The 17,706-nt window shown below is 44.3% G+C and overlaps 1 protein-coding gene across 2 annotated transcripts in view; it reads right to left on the bottom strand.

The window, feature by feature from the left end:
* CALCR (calcitonin receptor) overlaps positions 1 to 17,706 on the bottom strand; it is a 302,356-nt gene that overhangs the window by 114,032 nt on the left and 170,618 nt on the right. For both annotated transcript variants that reach the window (XM_056519007.1, XM_056519008.1), the window contains exon 2: positions 13,587 to 13,673. In XM_056519007.1, coding sequence (XP_056374982.1) covers positions 13,587 to 13,637 — 51 coding nt within the window. In that variant the 5' untranslated portion in view covers positions 13,638 to 13,673. The remainder of the gene's footprint in view (positions 1 to 13,586; positions 13,674 to 17,706) is intronic.

The raw sequence follows: 17,706 nt of genomic DNA, 5'->3' as shown, positions 1-17,706 counted from the left end.
GTGCCAGAACACTGGACCCCACAACATGTGACCCCATTTTGGAAACTACACCCCTCACGTAATGTAATAAGGGGTGCAGTGAGCTTTAACGCCCCACTGGCATTTGACAGATTTTTGGAACAGTGGTCCGTGAAAATGAAAAATTTTATTTTTCATTTTCACGGACCACTGTTCCAAAAATCTGTCAGACACCTGTGGGGCGTTAAAGCTCACTGCACCCCTTATTACATTACGTGAGGGGTGTAGTTTCCAAAATGGGGTCACATGTTGGGGTCCACTGTTCTGGCACCACGGGGGGCTTTGTAAACGCACATGGCCCCTGACTACCATTCCAAACAAATCCACTCTTCAAAAGCTCAATGGCGCTCCTCCTATTCTGAGCATTGTAGTTCGACCACAGGGCACTAGACGTCCACACATGGGGTATTTCCATACTCAGAAGAAATGGGGTTACAAATTTTGGGGGGTATTTTCTGCTATTAACCCTTGCAAAAATGTGAAAATTGGGGGGGAAACACACATTTTTGTGAAAACATTTTTTTTTTACATATGAAAAAGTCGTGAAAGCCCTGTGGGGTATTAAGGCTCACTTTATTCCTTGTTACATTCCTCAAGGGGTATAGTTTCCAAAATGGTATGCCATGTGTTTTTTTTTGCTGTTCTGGCACCATAGGGGCTTCCTAAATGCAACATGCCCCCCAAAAACCATTTCAGAAAAACGTACTCTCCAAAATCCCTTTGTCGCTCCTTCGCTTCTGAGCCCTCTACTGCGCCCGCCGAACACTTTACATAGACATATGAGGTATGTGCATCATCGAGAGAAATTGGGCTACAAATACAAGTATACATTTTCTCCTTTTACCCCTTGTAAAAATTCAACAATTGGGTCTACAAGAACATGCGAGTGTAAAAAATGAAGATTGTGACTTTTCTCCTTCACTTTGCTGCTATTCCTGTGAAACACCTAAATGGTTAAAACACTGACTGAATGTCATTTTGAATACTTTGGGGGGTGCAGTTTTTATAATGGGGTCTTCCAAAAGTAAAAACTTGTCAATTTTATGATAAAATCATGAAGTAGACATATTGTATATGTGAATTTAAAAAAATGTATTTGGAATATCCATTTTCCTTACAAGCAGAGAGCTTCAAAGTTAGAAAAATGCAAAATTTTCAATTTTTTCATCAAATTTTGGGATTTTTCCCCAAGAAAGGATGCAAGTTACCACAAAAATTTTCCACCATGTTAAAGTAGAATATGTCACGAAAAAACAATCTCGGAATCAGAATGATAACTAAAAGCATTCCAGAGTTATTAATATTTAAAGTGACTGTGGTCAGATGTTCAAAAAACGCTCTGGTCCTAAGGTGTAAAATGGCCTGGTCCTTAAGAGGTTAAAGAAGAAGTTACAGGTCTGTCAGAGCCAGAAATCTTGCTTGTTTGTAGGTGACCAAATACTTATTGTCACGATGCCGGCTGGCAGGAGGTGGATCCTCTGTGCCAGAGAGGGATAGCGAGGACCGTGCTAGTGGACCGGTTCTAAGACACTACTGGTTTTCACCAGAGCCCGCCGCAAAGCGGGATGGTCTTGCTGCGGCGGTAGTGACCAGGTCGTATCCACTAGCAACGGCTCACCTCTCTGGCTGCTGAAGATAGGCGAGGTACAAGGGAGTAGGCAGAAGCAGAGTCGGACGTAGCAGAAGGTCGGGGGCAGGCGGCAAGGTTCGTAGTCAGGGGAGATAGCAGAAGTTCTGGTACACAGGCTTTAAACACACAAAACGCTTTCACTAGGCACAAGTGCAACAAGATCCGGCAAGGAAGTGCAAGGGAGGAGGATAGATATAGTCAGGGACCAGGTGGAAGCCAATTAAGCTAATTGGGCCAGGCACCAATCATTGGTGCACTGGCCCTTTAAGTCTCAGGGAGCTGGCGCGCGCGCGCCCTAGAGAGCGGAGCCGCGCGCGCCAGCACATGACAGCAGGGGACGGGAACGGGTAAGTGACCTGGGATGCGATTCGCGAGCGGGCGCGTCCCGCTGTGCGAATCGCATCCCCAACGGCCATGACAGAGCAGCGCTCCCGGTCAGCGGGACTGACCGGGGAGCTGCAGGGAGAAAGACGCCGTGAGCGCTCCGGGGAGGAGCGGGGACCCGGAGCGCTAGGCGTAACACTTATTTACCACCATAATGTGCAAATAAATAATTTAAAAATCAGACAATGTGATTTTATGGATTTTTTATGTCTCTAACAGTTGAGGTATACCTATGATGATAATTACAGCCTCTCTCATCTTTTTAAATGGGAGAACTTGCACAATTGGTGGCTGACTAAATACTTGCTCCACTCTATCTATAATATGCTGACCTTATGTATTACAAAAGAGAACCACTTTCCCACCCAGAGCTGCGGCAAAACATCTCATTTCAGAACAGACTATCACACAATCAGTGAGGTTGCAGCACCTGCTGTATTCATTCCCTATTTGCTCCTCTGCCTGTGTCGTTGTTTAGCCAAAGCAGCATGTTGTAAACACATCCCATTTTCTCTAAATATCCCAATAAAGATATATATGTATATATGTGTATATGACAGGAAGATGGTGATGTAGCTGTAGGGGCTGATCACAGGTCGGGACATCATTAGGAGGCGGGACTTGAACTCAGAGACAAGATAAGCGATGCCTCCTGAGACATCAAAGAATCATTTGTTGTCTCTGGAGAGAAGGAGCTAGGGAGATTCTGAGACAACACCACACTGACAATGAAAGGACTACACAATTTTCTGTCAGGAGAGAGGGAGGTGACAGGATGCTGCTGAGACAACACCACACTGGCAACTGAGAACTACACAAATTCCTGTCAAGAGAGGTGGGAGGAGCTATGGAGCTGCTCTGACAACACCACACTGAGAATGAGAGGATTACACACCTTCTTGTTAGGAGAGAGGGAGGAGTCAGGGAGTTGCTGAGGCAACACCAGAATGACAATGAGAAGACTACACAACTTCCTGTCAGAAATGAAAACCACAAAAAGTATACTAAAGCCAGGGCAATGTGTGATTTAGATATCTTGGGGTGATAGTTTTATTTAAATACTGTACAATTTTCTGAATCCAAAATACCCCCTTTCATTTTATTGTAGCAGAATTTTCACAAATGATCCAGGAAGAATGTGTGTTTTTTGTGTTTACTCTTCAGTTCTGATATAAGCACAGTCCAATATGGATTCCAATACCTAGTGCCCGAAATATATGGCAATTACCATATAAATGAGGCTTTATCGGCTAAGCGCTGGTACCGGGTACGTGCGAGCAGCTGGCAGCATAGAAATTCTGAGCCTTATCCCTCTGAAAAATCAATATAAAAGATACCTTAGAGCCTGACATCATTTGACGCTTCACATCCAGGGATCTGAGCTTCATGCTGAACCGCGCTTTGGAAAACTGGACAAATCCTCTAGTCCTCATAGGAATGTGAAAACGCTTTTGTCTATCTGATCTTATGTCTGAATTATTGTCACTATATTGTGCAACAGACCGAGATAAGAAAAAACTGTTAAAAGTTTAGCTATCTTTATAAACATGCTCAAATAAATAAATAAAATGAAAAATAATTTTTAATAGAAAATATTGACATTAACTAATGATATCCCTCAGATTTTTCCCTCTTTCTCTAGATTGATAATTGTTCTTGCTCTTGGGTTGCCGTGGTAGAAGCAGATGACATTCATGAAAATGGAGACCACGTGACATGCAAATAATTGTCATGGATGGGTTTGGCTCTTTTTGGCTTCACAACTAATTGTGTTTGCCCAAAGCAGGCCAGGAGCACTGGGGGTGCTCTTTATCTCAAGGTAGGTGTGGATTCCAAATGTGGAACCTTCATTCATTAGACATTCATTGTCATTCATGAATGTCTAATGAAATGCCAATAATGATAAAACCTGGGAAATACTAAGGAAATCTAAAAATGACATGAGTTGTTAAAGGGGTACTCCGCCCCTAGACATCTTACCCTCTATCCAAAAGATAGGGGATAAGATGTCTGATCGTGGAAGTCCTGCCCCTGGGGACCCTCCGCAATCTCGGCTGCGGCACCCCAGACATCTGGTGCATGGAGCGAACTTTGGTCCGTGCTGGAATACTGGCAATGCGGGGCAGAAGCTAGTGAAGTCACGGTCACGTATCGCTTGTGACGTCAAAGCCATGCCCCCTAAAAAGCCATGCCCCCTCAATGCAAGTCTATGGAAAGGGGCGTGACTTGCATTGAGGTTACGTGGTTGTGACGTCATGAGCTGGGTGAGGCCATGTGTGGTAGCCTGGGGGATGTAGGGTATGGGGAGTGTAGCTGTGCGTGTATTAAAGGGTGTTTGTTAACCCTTGCTATTCGTGATGCCAGGGTGAGGGGTCCTCAATAAAGCTTTTCCTACTGCCGCCCTTCCCAGGAACGATAGGGAGGTAGTTGATAATAGGGTTGAGGTAGTGAGTAATAATGGATTGTCCACAACTTTACTGAAGATTTTCTGTTCGCTTCATTAACATAACAGTCTCTCATCAATACAACAGCTTTCTTTAGGAGATTGACAATGGTTGGGACTTCAGCTTTAAAAGTCTTTTGACTATTGCGCTCTTCCACTGGATTTAGGGGAATTAGTTGCGGTCCAGTAGTCACGCTAACAGTAGCAGGAATTAGAGTAAAACTCACAATTTTTGGTTCTGCTGAGGCCGTAGGTTTTGAGGCCTAGCGTGTCTTTGAAAGTTGTGTAGCACCGTCCTGTTAGTCCGGCATCCACGAGAACAGCAACCCAAGAGAGCGATAATTGGACGCAGCTCCCTTATATGGGCAGGGGCTGGACTAACGCTAATTGCTCCAAACTGATGTCAATCACCTTAACAGAGATTTGTGGGTAACACGTGACCCAAGGACCTCCTAAGGTCCTGCAACATACCATACAGATTACTAGCCTGGTCACATGACCGAAGGTCCTGCGACGCTTAACAAGGTAAGTACTTTACATTCCTATACATCTCTATGCAATTATAGATATAATTACTAATATATACATTTATGAACATGAAAGTTAGAATTAAGGAGAGGCGACTAAGGGCTGTCCCACCTGAGGAACCCTACCTGAACGTAGTTACTCTGACTTTTGGGACCTCTACACTTGGTACTGGATGCAATATGGTACCGGCACACCACACGTGAAGTCACGAGCCTCTGGCGCTGCACCCGACACTCCAAATGAACACTTGGTGCAGCAGGGAGATCATGGGGGTCCCCAGCGGCAGGACCACTGCAATCAGGGGATAAGATGTCTAGGGGTGGAGTACCCCTTTAAGGACACTGCTCTAGCTAATGGAAAGGTAATATCATTTCTATATCAAAGATACCAATTGGCACATGGTATATGGGGGCCCTGTTATGTATTTTGCATTGGGGGCCAGGACATTAAATTATGCCTCTGGGTTAATGGCTGCTTCCCCAGTGGTCTAAGGTTGGAAGTAGATGCCACCATCCCTAGTCTAGTGGAGTAGAGATTTCAATGTTGGCTTAACTGGTGGCAGAAGTGGGGGTGGTCTGATGCATTACTGCGTGAACAGAGTAATCTAAGAGCTGTATGGTTCTCTCTATAATAAGGCAGAACACTCACAAAGCATCATTCCCAATCGATGGGTCGGGGGGTATGGCACCCCGACTTCAGGGTATACAATACATATACTGTTTTTGAAAAATTTTTCTTGCTAAAAATTATTAACCTGTCATCCGAAAAATTCTACTCTTACAGACGGGAGAGATATGGAATCAGTTACTTTGGGAAATAAGAGGAAACCTGAAAAACGAACTGTTTGTTCTCGCACATTAATAAGATTATCTGATGAATTCATCTTTATTGCCGATAAGAAGATTCTCACAGGAGCCTCGGCCCGAGTTCTTTTTATTCCTTAATCCAACAGTAATTGCCGACTTTACAAAGAGCTAATAACCCAATTGAGATTTTACCCATAAACACAGCAATCGACTGATTTAAATATTAACCCCTTAAGGATGCAGCCTTGTTTGCTGCTTAATGACTCAGTGATTTTTAAAGCCCTAACCTTTTTATTTTTCTATTGAAATAGCTGTGTGAGGGCTTGTTTTTTCTCACCCACTGTAGTTTATGTTTTTTTAAAGTGTACCTGACGTTAACAAAAACTATTTATATATTGTAGATGTGGTGTCTGAGCACCAGATGGTGTCCTGTGGCTTCAGACTTCTTCGGGCAGACCTGCAGCACCGGTGTTGGGCCCACTGAGAGACCACACTGATGGCACGCCCCGCCCACTCAATGCAAGTCTATGGGAGGGGGCGTGACAGCCATCACGCCCCCTCCCATAGACTTGCATTGAGGGGGCGGGGTGTGATGTCACACGGGGGCGGAGTCGTGACGTCATGATACTCTGTCCCCGTGGTGGGGAGGCATAGGACTAAGAGACGGGCAGTACTTACAGGTGGGTGCTGCAACCTAGATTGCGGGGGTCCCCAGCAGCGGGACCCCCGCAATCAGACATCTTATCCCCTATTCTTTGGATAGGGGATAAGATGTCTTGGTGCCAGAGTACCCCTTTAAGAGAGGAGCTGTGTAGACCCCATGTGACCCTGCCTGCCAATGGTGAACCCCTAAATTCTTGCCCATATAGTGTTGTAGGGGAGGAGTTGCCCCAGTTCACTGCTGAGTAAAGTGTGGTTAAGGTGTATTGTGTGTTGTGTGTCGTGTGATCTAAGGGAAGGCCCAGATCAAGTCTACTTTATCCGGTCATTCTGCAAGGATCACCCGCATGGTGGAAGTTCATGCCCTGGCGGAGGAAGCTACAAGACCTTGACAGAATCCTAGCTACCAGGATCAATCATCAATTCTCACAAGTCAGTATCAATTCATTGGGTGAAAGCACCACAAATCCCAGCAAGGCCACAGGGCATCCTCTCACTCTGCACCATACTGTCAGTGTAATACCATCTGCACCCTCAGTAAAGACAGTTATCTGTAACCTGACATCGGTGTGTTCCTTTACTCCACGAGTCTGGCGCAGGAGAAGCTGTCTCCAACCTCAGACCCTGTACAGGATAACTGTGCCCTGGCGTCACAAAGGGATAAAGTATTTCCCTACAGCACCCGTAGTACCCCATAGATAATACCATTATATGTATATTTGTAATATACCTTGGTTAAAAAATTTGTATATTTTTGGGTGAAAAAATACTGTCCCTGCAGCTATTGTCTGTGTGGAGACCAAATAAAGGAAGTGAGGGCAGGACAAGCAGGGCTACGTTCAGGCTCCTGGCTTGTCAATCATCCTGCTGTGTGAGCCGGGATTGCACTTAATGCCTGGTTCCCCACTAAGCGTATATCCCACCAAAGGCTGCTACAAGCAGAATTTCACTCAGAATAATTCCCAGAGGAATTTCAGTAGTGTGCACGGGTGCTTAGAGGTACAGTAGCAGCATGGAGGAGAAAAGAATAGTATCCTGGAGAGAAGAGTGTGGATAGAGGGGAGATCATACATGGAGGACAGCTCATACAGGCTGTATGGGAAAAAGCAGTTTTCAGGAAGTTCAGAAAGAGGTCAGAGCTCCCACAGCAAACTGGGAACAGACAGACCTCACATGCAGCGTGTATTACAGTGCATCATTTATTTATTCACTAGCTGAGTACCTGGCGTTGACCGGTTTTTCCTTCCTAATCCTTGTTGGGGAGGAAAATCAACAAAGGAGGAAGCTTTTGACTTCATATCCCCTCCTCATATCTCAACCTCATATCCTGTCCTCATATCCCGACCTCACATCCCATCATCATATCTCAACCTCATATCCTATCCTCAAATCCCATCATCGTATCTCAACCTCATATCCCATCATCACATCCCATCTTCATATCTCAACCTCATTTCCTGACCTACTATCCCGTCCCCATATATCAACCTCATATGCCATCCTCCTATCCCGTCCTCATGCCCCCAACCTCACATCCCATCATCATATCTCAACCTCATATCTTGACTTACTATCCCGTCCCCATATATCAACCTCACATCCCATCCTCCTATCCTGACCACATATCCCATCATCACATCTCAACCTCATATCCTGACCTCCTATCCTGTCCCCATATATATCAACCTCATATCCCATCTTCCTATCCCGTCCTCATATCCCGACCTACTATCCCAACCTCCTATCCCGTCCTCATATTCCGTCCTCATATCTCAACCTCATTTCCCATCCTCATATCCCGACCTCCTATTTCGACCTCATTTCCCGTCCTCCTATCTCGACCTCATATCCCGTCCTCATATCTTGACCTCATATCCCATCCTCATACCCCCTCCTCATATCCAGTCCTCATATCCCATCATCATATCCCAGCCTCATATACCATCCTTATATCCCATCCTCATATCCCGTCCTCATATCCCGACCTCATATCCCATCCTCATATCCTGTCCTCAGGTGGGACTGATTTGTGATGAAGATATTGTGAGCTGAAAATAGAAGGGGACATGGCTTTGTGGGACTGGGCGTGATTTGCAAGCCAGACCAATGCACAAAAAGGGTAGATAATAAAAGAGGTGGGGCTTAAACTTTGGGTGTGTCTTTGTGACATGGGGTGTGACTTGCATGCTGGATTGACACATTTACAAGGAGATGCAGAGCGGAGCTTGTGGAGTAAGGTACTGGAAGTCCCATATACTCGCATGGGATTTGAAACAAAAACCCATCTTTTATATAAGGGTGTAGGTAAGGGTTAATTTAACTATCATATATTTTTATTTGACATACAAGTAATATGTGTATGATTGAAATATCTCCAGCCGTACGGAAGTTATGTGGGAACATACATTTCCCATTGATTTGCATGGGACTTTAAACAAAAACCCCGACCCTCACAAATGGGGGTAGTTAAGAGTTAAATTAACTATCCTATATTTTAAGTGGACGTATAAGTAACATGTGACCAAGTATTATGAAATATCTCCAGGTGTTTGGAACTTATGCAGTAACATATATTCCCAATAGACTTGTATGGGACTTTAAACAAAAACCCTGACTCTGGCAAATGGGGGTGAGTAAGGGTTAAATCACCTATATACTGTATATATTCGAGTATAAGCCGACCCGAGTATAAGCCGAGACCCCTAATTTCAACCCAAAATCCCAGGAAAAGTTATTGACTCGAGTATAAGCCTAGGGTGGGAAATACATCATCTCCCCTGTCATCATCCAGACCCCCGTCATTAACATCCTCATTATCATCCCCTTGTCATCATCCCACACCCCCCCTTTATCATCCCCTTGTCATCATCCCCACCCCCCTTCATCATCATCCCACACACCCCCCTTCATCATCCCCACCCCCCCTTCATCATCCCCTTGTCATCATCCCCACCCCCTTCGTCATCCCCTTGTAATCATCCCACACCACCCCCTTCATCATCCCCTTGTCATCATCCCACACACCCCCCTTCATCATCCCACACCCCCCCTTCATCATCCCACACCCCCCCCTTCATCATCCTCTTGTCATCATGCGCCCGCAGTGGTCTTCAACCTGCGGACCTCCAGAGGTTTCAAAACTACAACTCCCAGCAAGCCCGGGCAGCCATCGGCTGTCCGGGCTTGCTGGGAGTTGTAGTTTTGAAACCTCTGGAGGTCCGCAGGTTGAAGACCACTGCGGCCTTCGACATCATCCAGCCCCCTCTCACCCCCTTTAGATCTGTACAGTACTCACCTCCGCTTGGCGCTGGTCCGGTGCTGCAGGACTGTCCGGTGAGGAGGTGGTCCGGTGGCATAGTGGTTCCGGGCTGCTATCTTCACTGGGGGCGCCTCTTCTCCGCGCTGCGGGCCCGGAATAGAGGCGTTGCCTTGACGATGACGCAGAAGTACGTTGGCAATGAACGTACCTCTGCGTCGTTGTCAAGGCAACGTGACTATTCTGAGGCCGGGCCCGAAGCGCTTAGAAGAGGCCTCCCCGGTGAAGATAGCAGCCCGGAACCACTATCCCACCGGACCACCTCCTCTCCGGACAGTCCTGCAGCACCGGACCAGCGCCGAGCGGAGGTGAGTACTGTACAGAACTAAAGGGGGGCGAGAGGGGGCTGGATGATGTCGAAGGCCGCAGTGGTCTTCAACCTGCGGACCTCCGGAGGTTTCAAAACTACAACTCCCAGCAAGCCCGGACAGCTGATGGCTGCCCGGGCTTGCTGGGAGTTGTAGTTTTGAAACCTCTGGAGGTCCGCAGGTTGAAGACCACTGCGGGTGGAGAGTTCACTCGAGTATAAGCCGAGGGGGGTGTTTTCAGCACGAAAAATCCTGCTGAAAAACTTGGCTTATACTCGAGTATATACGGTAAGTAAGTCACACATATTTAGACTGCGACTTTCTGTGCGACAAATTTAGATGGGAAAAACCTTTGATAAATCTCCCCCATTGAGTTTTATATATATCTATAGATTTAATTAATTAATTTATTTATTTCTGCATTTTGAAAGCACTAACCATATGAGGAAGTTTAGTATATTTGCTCCATTTCAGTGTACAAAAAGTAAGTATTAACTTTTTGATGGGTGAGGGGGAAAGTGGAAAACAAATGCAATTCCATCCAAAGTTTTGTTTTCTTAGTGTTCACCAGGCTCCATAAATAATCAGGAATAACTTTATTCTCTGCAATGTTTCAATTCTGGCAATATCAAAATTATATACGTTTTTTTATTTTTATGTTTTTCTACTTTTGTACAATAATTTCTGATTGAAAATAATTTGTAAATAATTTGTGTTGCCACATTCAGAGACTTTCAGCGTCTATGCAGGGGATTTCGAGACACGGAGCTCTGATTGCTATAAAGATATATATATTTTTTTTAAAAATCATCAAAACAGCACTTTGTGCTCAGTATTCTGGGGGGACATTCATTTCATAAAGATTTCGATGCTCATATCTAATGACTATTCTGGTACTTTCTACAGCTGTAACTTAAATTACTGGTCCACTGAGAGAATATAGCAATATGTGATATTCTATTTGGAAACAAAATATTTAAATGGGCACTGTCACCAATTTTATTTTCTGATATGTTGTAGTACTTATCTCTAATATACTTTTATTATAATTTTTTTTTTCATTAAAAAGGTTTAATTTACATAAAAAAATCGGCCACTGAAAAAGGACTGATTTTGGAGTGGCAATCAGTCCTTTTTCAGTTAGGCTGCACTCGCTCCCTGCCTGTCAATCAGACAGGCGGGAGCGAGCGTATTGGCTCCCCGGCCACTGGCTGGGAGGCCACTCCTCCCGCACATCGCCGCTGCCGCCTCGTCGCCGCCGCTGTCCCTGCACGCCCGCTGCCGGACTCTGCAGTAACTGCAAGTGTAATGAGGGAACGGGGTATGCGGGGCAGGGGGGGGGGGTTGGGGGGTAGGAGTGAACGGGCTAGTGCCGTAGCTGGGGGGGAAACAGGCTAGCAAAAAAATGGGATGGTGGGAGCTACCCTTTCTAAAGAATAGTTTAAAGGGGTATTCCAGGAAAAAACTTTATATATATATATGAACTGGCTCCAGAAAATTAAACAGATTTGTAAATTACTTCTATTAAAAAATCTTAATCCTTTCAATAATTATCAGCTGCTGAAGTTGAGTTGTTTTCTGTCTGGCAACAGTGCTCTCTGCTGACATCTCTGCTTGTCTCGGGAACTGCACAGAGTAGAAGAGGTTTGCTATTGAGATTTGCTTCTAAACTGGGCGGTTCCCGAGACACGTGTCATCAGAGAGTACTTAGACAGAAAAGAACAACTCAACTTCAGAAGTTCATAAGTACTGAAAGGATTAAGATTTTTTAATAGAAGTAATTTACAAATCTGTTTAACTTTCTGGAGCCAGTTCATATATAAAAAAAAGGTTTTTCCTGGATAACCCCTTTAAAGCATTGTGACGTCACGGCTCTGCTCCCCCAGCTGTCGCGCCCCCTCCCATAGGCTTGCATTGAGGGGGCGGAGCGTGATGTTACACAGGGGCGGAGCTGTGACGTCACAATGCTCTGGCCCCGTGATTGCCAGTAATCAGACCCGGAACTAACATGCTCTGGGACTGATTTTAACGGGGTGCTGCGTGCAAGATCACGGGGGTCCCCAGCGGTGGGACCCCCACGATCAGGCATCTTATCCCCTATCCTTTGGATAGGGGATAAGATGTCTAAGCGCCGGAGTACCCCTTTAAAGGGGTATTCCAGGAAAAAAACTTTTTCAACTGGCTCCAGAAAGTTAAACATTCTGCTACTGTCATCCTTGAGAAAGCCACACTCTAGCGGCGAAACATTTAGGATGTAGCAGTACATACAGATTTTAAGTTGCACCACTATCCACAAGCAATTAAAGAGCAGAGTATATGTAACACTCACTGATTGGCAACTGCCTTTAGTTAGTGCTATCTCAGCACTAATATCCTAACCCTGATAGGACTATTGAATAAAGTGTAAAGTACTGGATCCCAAATAAGGCTGCATTCACATCTCGTTTTTTACATACGGGTGCCGGATCCGGCTGGGGGAGGGGAAAACCGGGCGCTCCCGTACCCCAGCCGGATCAGCCCGTAAATCCATTTACTTTAATGAGCCGACCGGAGTCAAACGGCGACCGGCTCAGTTTTGACCCGTATCCAGTTTCCCACTCGGACATAAAACCGTAGTGTACTACGGTTTTAGGTCCGGTCACAAAACTGGATACGGGCTGATCCAGCTGGGGTACGGGAGCGCCCGGTTTCCCCCTCCCCCAGCCGGATCCGGCACGCGTATGTACAAAAACGAGATAGGACAATAGGGTCTGGATAAGGATTAATAGTGCATGGATAGTGGATGTGCTTTTAACCCACTTGCACATGTTTTATTATAATAATAAATAAAAGTTAAGTTTTATGGTGGAGGGATTCATGAGGGATTAGTGCCTTTTGGGCATCCTTTGGTTGTTGGCTCTTGTCCATGTCAGGAACTGTCCAGAGCAGCATAGGTTTGCTATGGGGATTTGCTCCTTTTCTGGACAGCTCCTGATACTTACAGAGGTGTCAGCAGAGAGCACCGTGGACAAAAAAAAAAATCCAAAAAGAAAAGAACTTTCTCTGTAGTATACAGCAGCTGATAAGTACTGAAAGGATAAAGATTTTTTTTTTTATATATAAGTAATTTGCAAATCTTTCTAACTTTCTGGCACCAGTTGATTAAAAAAAAAAAAATGTTTTTCACCGGAGTACCCTTTTAATGTTTATGTTTTTACCTTGTATAGTACATCCATCACTTGGCGTGAACTTTTCCTTATGTAGTATTTGATGCTGAAAGCTCTGAACAGTAGTTTAGCCACCGCTATCTAACGTAGTGTTTCCCAAGGAAGGTGACTCCAGCTGTTGCAAAACTACAACTCCCAGTATGTCCGGGCATGCTGGGAGTTGTAGTTTTGCAAAAGCTGGAGGCATACTGGTAGGGAAACACTGATTTAATGTTTTTGGGTTATCCGGATCCTACCAAATTTTACCAAATGTCGCCATTTTTTTCAGACACTCTCGTAATACTTACAACAAAAAGGACGACTAGTAAGAAGCAGCAGGGATTTCTATTTTCCTCCATTGTTTCCTTCGGAAATTAAAATGTCTTTGTTTCTTTCTGTAAAAGAACAAACAAAATAAAAACCATAAAAATAAAATTTTATATAAATGAACACTTCTTTTGTTGTTGATGTTTTATATTCTTGTGCACAACATACATTTTCCCCCAAAAACTACAGATAATGTTACTGTCCGGCTTGACCCTGCACATCGCCTCCTCCCCCATAGATTGTACTGTATATTGTGTGAAGTAACTAGTAGTGTTGAGCGGCATAGGCCATATTCGAATTCGCGAATATTCGCGAATATATGGACGAATATTCGTCATATATTCGCGAATATTCGAGTTTTATTTTCGCATATGCAAATATTCGCACATGCTAAAATTAACATATGCGAAAATTTTCATATACGAAAACCTGTACAAGCAAAAATTCGCATATGCGAAAATGAGCATAAGCAAATTTTCGCATATGCGAAAATGCGCACACCAGTCTCACACAGTAGTATTAGAGCATTCATTACACCACACAAGCTGGAAGCAGAGAGGGGTGATCACTGTTATGTGTACTGTGAAAAAAAAAATACAAAAAAAAACCCAAAAAACGAATATTCGTAATTACGAATATATAGTGCTATAATCGCGAATATTCGCGAATTCGCGAATATGCGATATTCGCGAATAAAATTCGTAATGCGAATATTCGCGAGCAACACTAGTAACTAGACCGCACATAGTCGATATCACAAATAACAGCTCCATATACCAAGTGATATAATACTATGTAGATGCTGAAGATGCAACTTGAACAGTCCAGATTTTAGTGGGGCAATCTAATAAGCCAAACTGGAAAACGGGCAAGATTTATGCAAACCCCACCCAAAAATGGGTGTTTTGAGGGGCAGTTACTGGGGCATGGCTTAAGGGGGTTATCCCATGAAGCAAAGTTGGTAAAATCAGATGTGCACTACATACATACATTTATATTTTGGCAGGTATGGTTGCAAAGCACTGATATATATATAAATATTTTAAAAAATTGTAGTCTTTAAAGGGGTACTCCGGTGAAAAACTTTTTTCTTTTAAATCAACTGGTGCCAGAAAGTTAAACAGATTTGTAGATTACTTCTATTAAAAAAATCTTAATCCTTCCAGTACTTATTAGCTGCTGAATACTACAGAGGAATTTCTTTTCTTTTTGGAATGCTCTCTGATGACATCACGAGCACAGTGCTCTTTGCTGACATCATTATAATAATAATAATAACTCTTTATTTATTGTTGTCCTTAGTGGGATTTGAACCCAAGGCCCCAGCACTGCAAGGCAGCAGTGCTAACCACTGAGCCACCATGCTGCCCTTAGCATACATCTGCTATGCACGGTTGCTAAAATGGACATAGATGTCAGCAGAGAGCACTGTGCTCGTGATGTCATCAGGGTTCCAAAAATAAAGGAATTTCCTCTGTAGCATTCAGCAGCTAATAAGTACTGGAAGAATTAAGATTTTTTTAATAGAAGTCATTTACAAATATGTTTAACTTTCTGGCACCAGTTGATTTAAAAGAAAAAAGGTTTTCACCGGAGTACCCCTTTAAAAGTATTGGTTGCAAGGCCGTCCAAATCCCCCAGGGGGCAGTGATGAGCAATGATGTGTGTGACTATGTCTATGTTCCTGTTAGCAATAAAGAGGCCACGTATCTTACTGTAGCACTACTGCCCCAACAGATTGGTGGTGGTACTGGGAGTCGAAGCCCCAAGTCCTGTACTTCCTGGTTGAGCATTTGACCTCCTGCCAGTTCCTCGCTTAGAGCTGCTGCAGAACATTTAATTTTTACAGAAGACTTTCACACAATTAGTGAGCCTGCAGCATCTGCTATTCATCCCCTGTTTGCTCCTCTGCCTATGATATTACTCAGCACAAGGCAGTATACCTATGATAATACTCAGCACAAGTGTCCCTAAAAAATATACACACACATATATATATATCTCCAAAAAGGGGGGTGCTCTATCTCCTCCAGAGACCTGACCAAAGCCTCACTTCAATCCACACTCCACACAAATGAGGTAAAGATGGCACTCCAGCAATCCAGATAGTGAAAAAAATTGATTTATTCACCCAATCGATCCATACAAAAAAATGTAACGTTTCAACCCTCTCATTGAGCATGTTGAAATGTTAAATTTTTTGTATGGATCGACTGGGTGAATAAATCCCTTTTTTTCACTATCTATATTGCTGGAGTGCCATCTTTACCTCATATGTGGGGAGTATATATATATATATATATATATATATATATATATATATATATATGTCTCGGGAGAGAGGGAGGAGTTGGGGGCTGCTGAGATAACAACACACTAACAAGAAGACTGCACAACTTCCTGTCAGGAGAGGGAGGAGCCAGTGTGAGGTACAGAACTGCACCCCATGCAATTTTGTGTTGGCCCTTCCCCTCAGCTGTCCGGAGATTTCCGAAGATACAGTGAGGGTTGGAGGAAGCAGTTCTGCACCTCCATCAGGCCTGTACGCAGCCCCCTCCTCGCCCTTCCCTCAGGAGGATGTAGATTCTCACAGCCCAGCTCCTGGACGTACATTCTGACAGCTGCGAAAATCTACGTCCAGGGGGCTGTGCAAGCAGCACTGTGGGAATCACTCTCCTCCTTAGGGAGGTGCATGAAAATTTACGTCCAGGAGTGGGGCTGTGAGAATCCCTCTCCACCTGAGGGAGGTGTACAGCTGTCAAAATCTACATCCAGGAGGGGGGCTGTGAGAATCTATGTCCTCCTTCTGAAGGAGGTGCAGAACTGCATCCTGCACATCTCTGCCTTCCCCCTCCCCTGTATGTATGTTCGGAAATGTATGTTTGGAAATTCCGGACAGCTGAGGGGAGGGGCCAATGCAAAATTGCATGGGGCGCAATTTTGCACTTGACACCGGGTTACTGCTGAGACAACACCACACTGACAATGAGAGGACTTCATAACTCCCTGTCAGCAGAGAGGAAGGAGCTGGGTAGCTGCTGAGACAACACCACACTGACAAAGAGAGGACTTTTCAACTTCCTGTCAGGAAAGTGGGAGGAGCTGGGTAGCTGCTGAGACAACACCACACTGACAAAGAGAGGACTTTTCAACTTCCTGTCAGGAAAGTGGGCGGAGCTGGGGAGCTGCTGAGACAACAACACACTGACAAAGAGAGGACTTTTCAACTTCCTGTCAGGAAAGTGGGAGGAGCTGGGTAGCTGCTGAGACAACACCACACTGACAAAGAGAGGACTTTTCAACTTCCTGTCAGGAAAGCGGGCGGAGCTGGGGAGCTGCTGAGACAATAACACACTGACAAGAAAAAAAATACACAACTTCTTGTTAGGGGTGAATTATGCAAAACATGCCAAAGCCAGTATAATCTATGATAACACAATTTTAGCAAATTAGATACCATTGTTGATAGTCTTATTTAAACACAATATGCAAAACACCCTTTAAAGCTCTTGGCCCCAACGCCAAACCTGTGACAATTAGATAACGCTACACGTCGACTTCTGCAGTAAGACAAGGATTTATATGGAAGCCACTTAAATTAGAGGCACTTTTCTGTCTTTGAGATAACAGCAATTTGGAGGCCATTATGCCCAAATGATATTCCTACAGTAAATAATTTATTTTAACAAAACTAAAACTTTAAAAAACTTTAAATATTCACATTGGGGCAACGAGAGAAAGCGGCGTCGAGAGTGGATCTTAGCATGCAAATTAGAATTTATTCTAATGAGTTAGCAGATTTAGCAGCGAGCCGCCTTAATATCGCTGTGACTAAACCGCGGCGGGATCAATCTACTGCTCTCCAAGAAGACATTAAAATATGTTCAGTCACAGCACATCGGGAGCTAAAAGAGCACATCCGAATTCTGCCAATACACAGCTTTCCCCTCTCCTGTTATTAATGACGCCTCTATGATGGCCTTAGGTATAATATTTTAGAACAAGAGCTTCTGTTTGATATACGGCAGTTACGGTACATGGAGGCAATTTGGGTGGTTAACACGTCTTGTCGCCCATACCCAACTAGCATACACAACTAAA

The sequence above is a fragment of the Hyla sarda genome, chromosome 5 (assembly GCF_029499605.1).
Source record: "Hyla sarda isolate aHylSar1 chromosome 5, aHylSar1.hap1, whole genome shotgun sequence".
Taxonomy (NCBI): domain Eukaryota; kingdom Metazoa; phylum Chordata; class Amphibia; order Anura; family Hylidae; genus Hyla; species Hyla sarda.
Note: the sequence above shows the minus strand (reverse complement) of the source record. Positions and strands in the feature narration are given on the sequence as shown.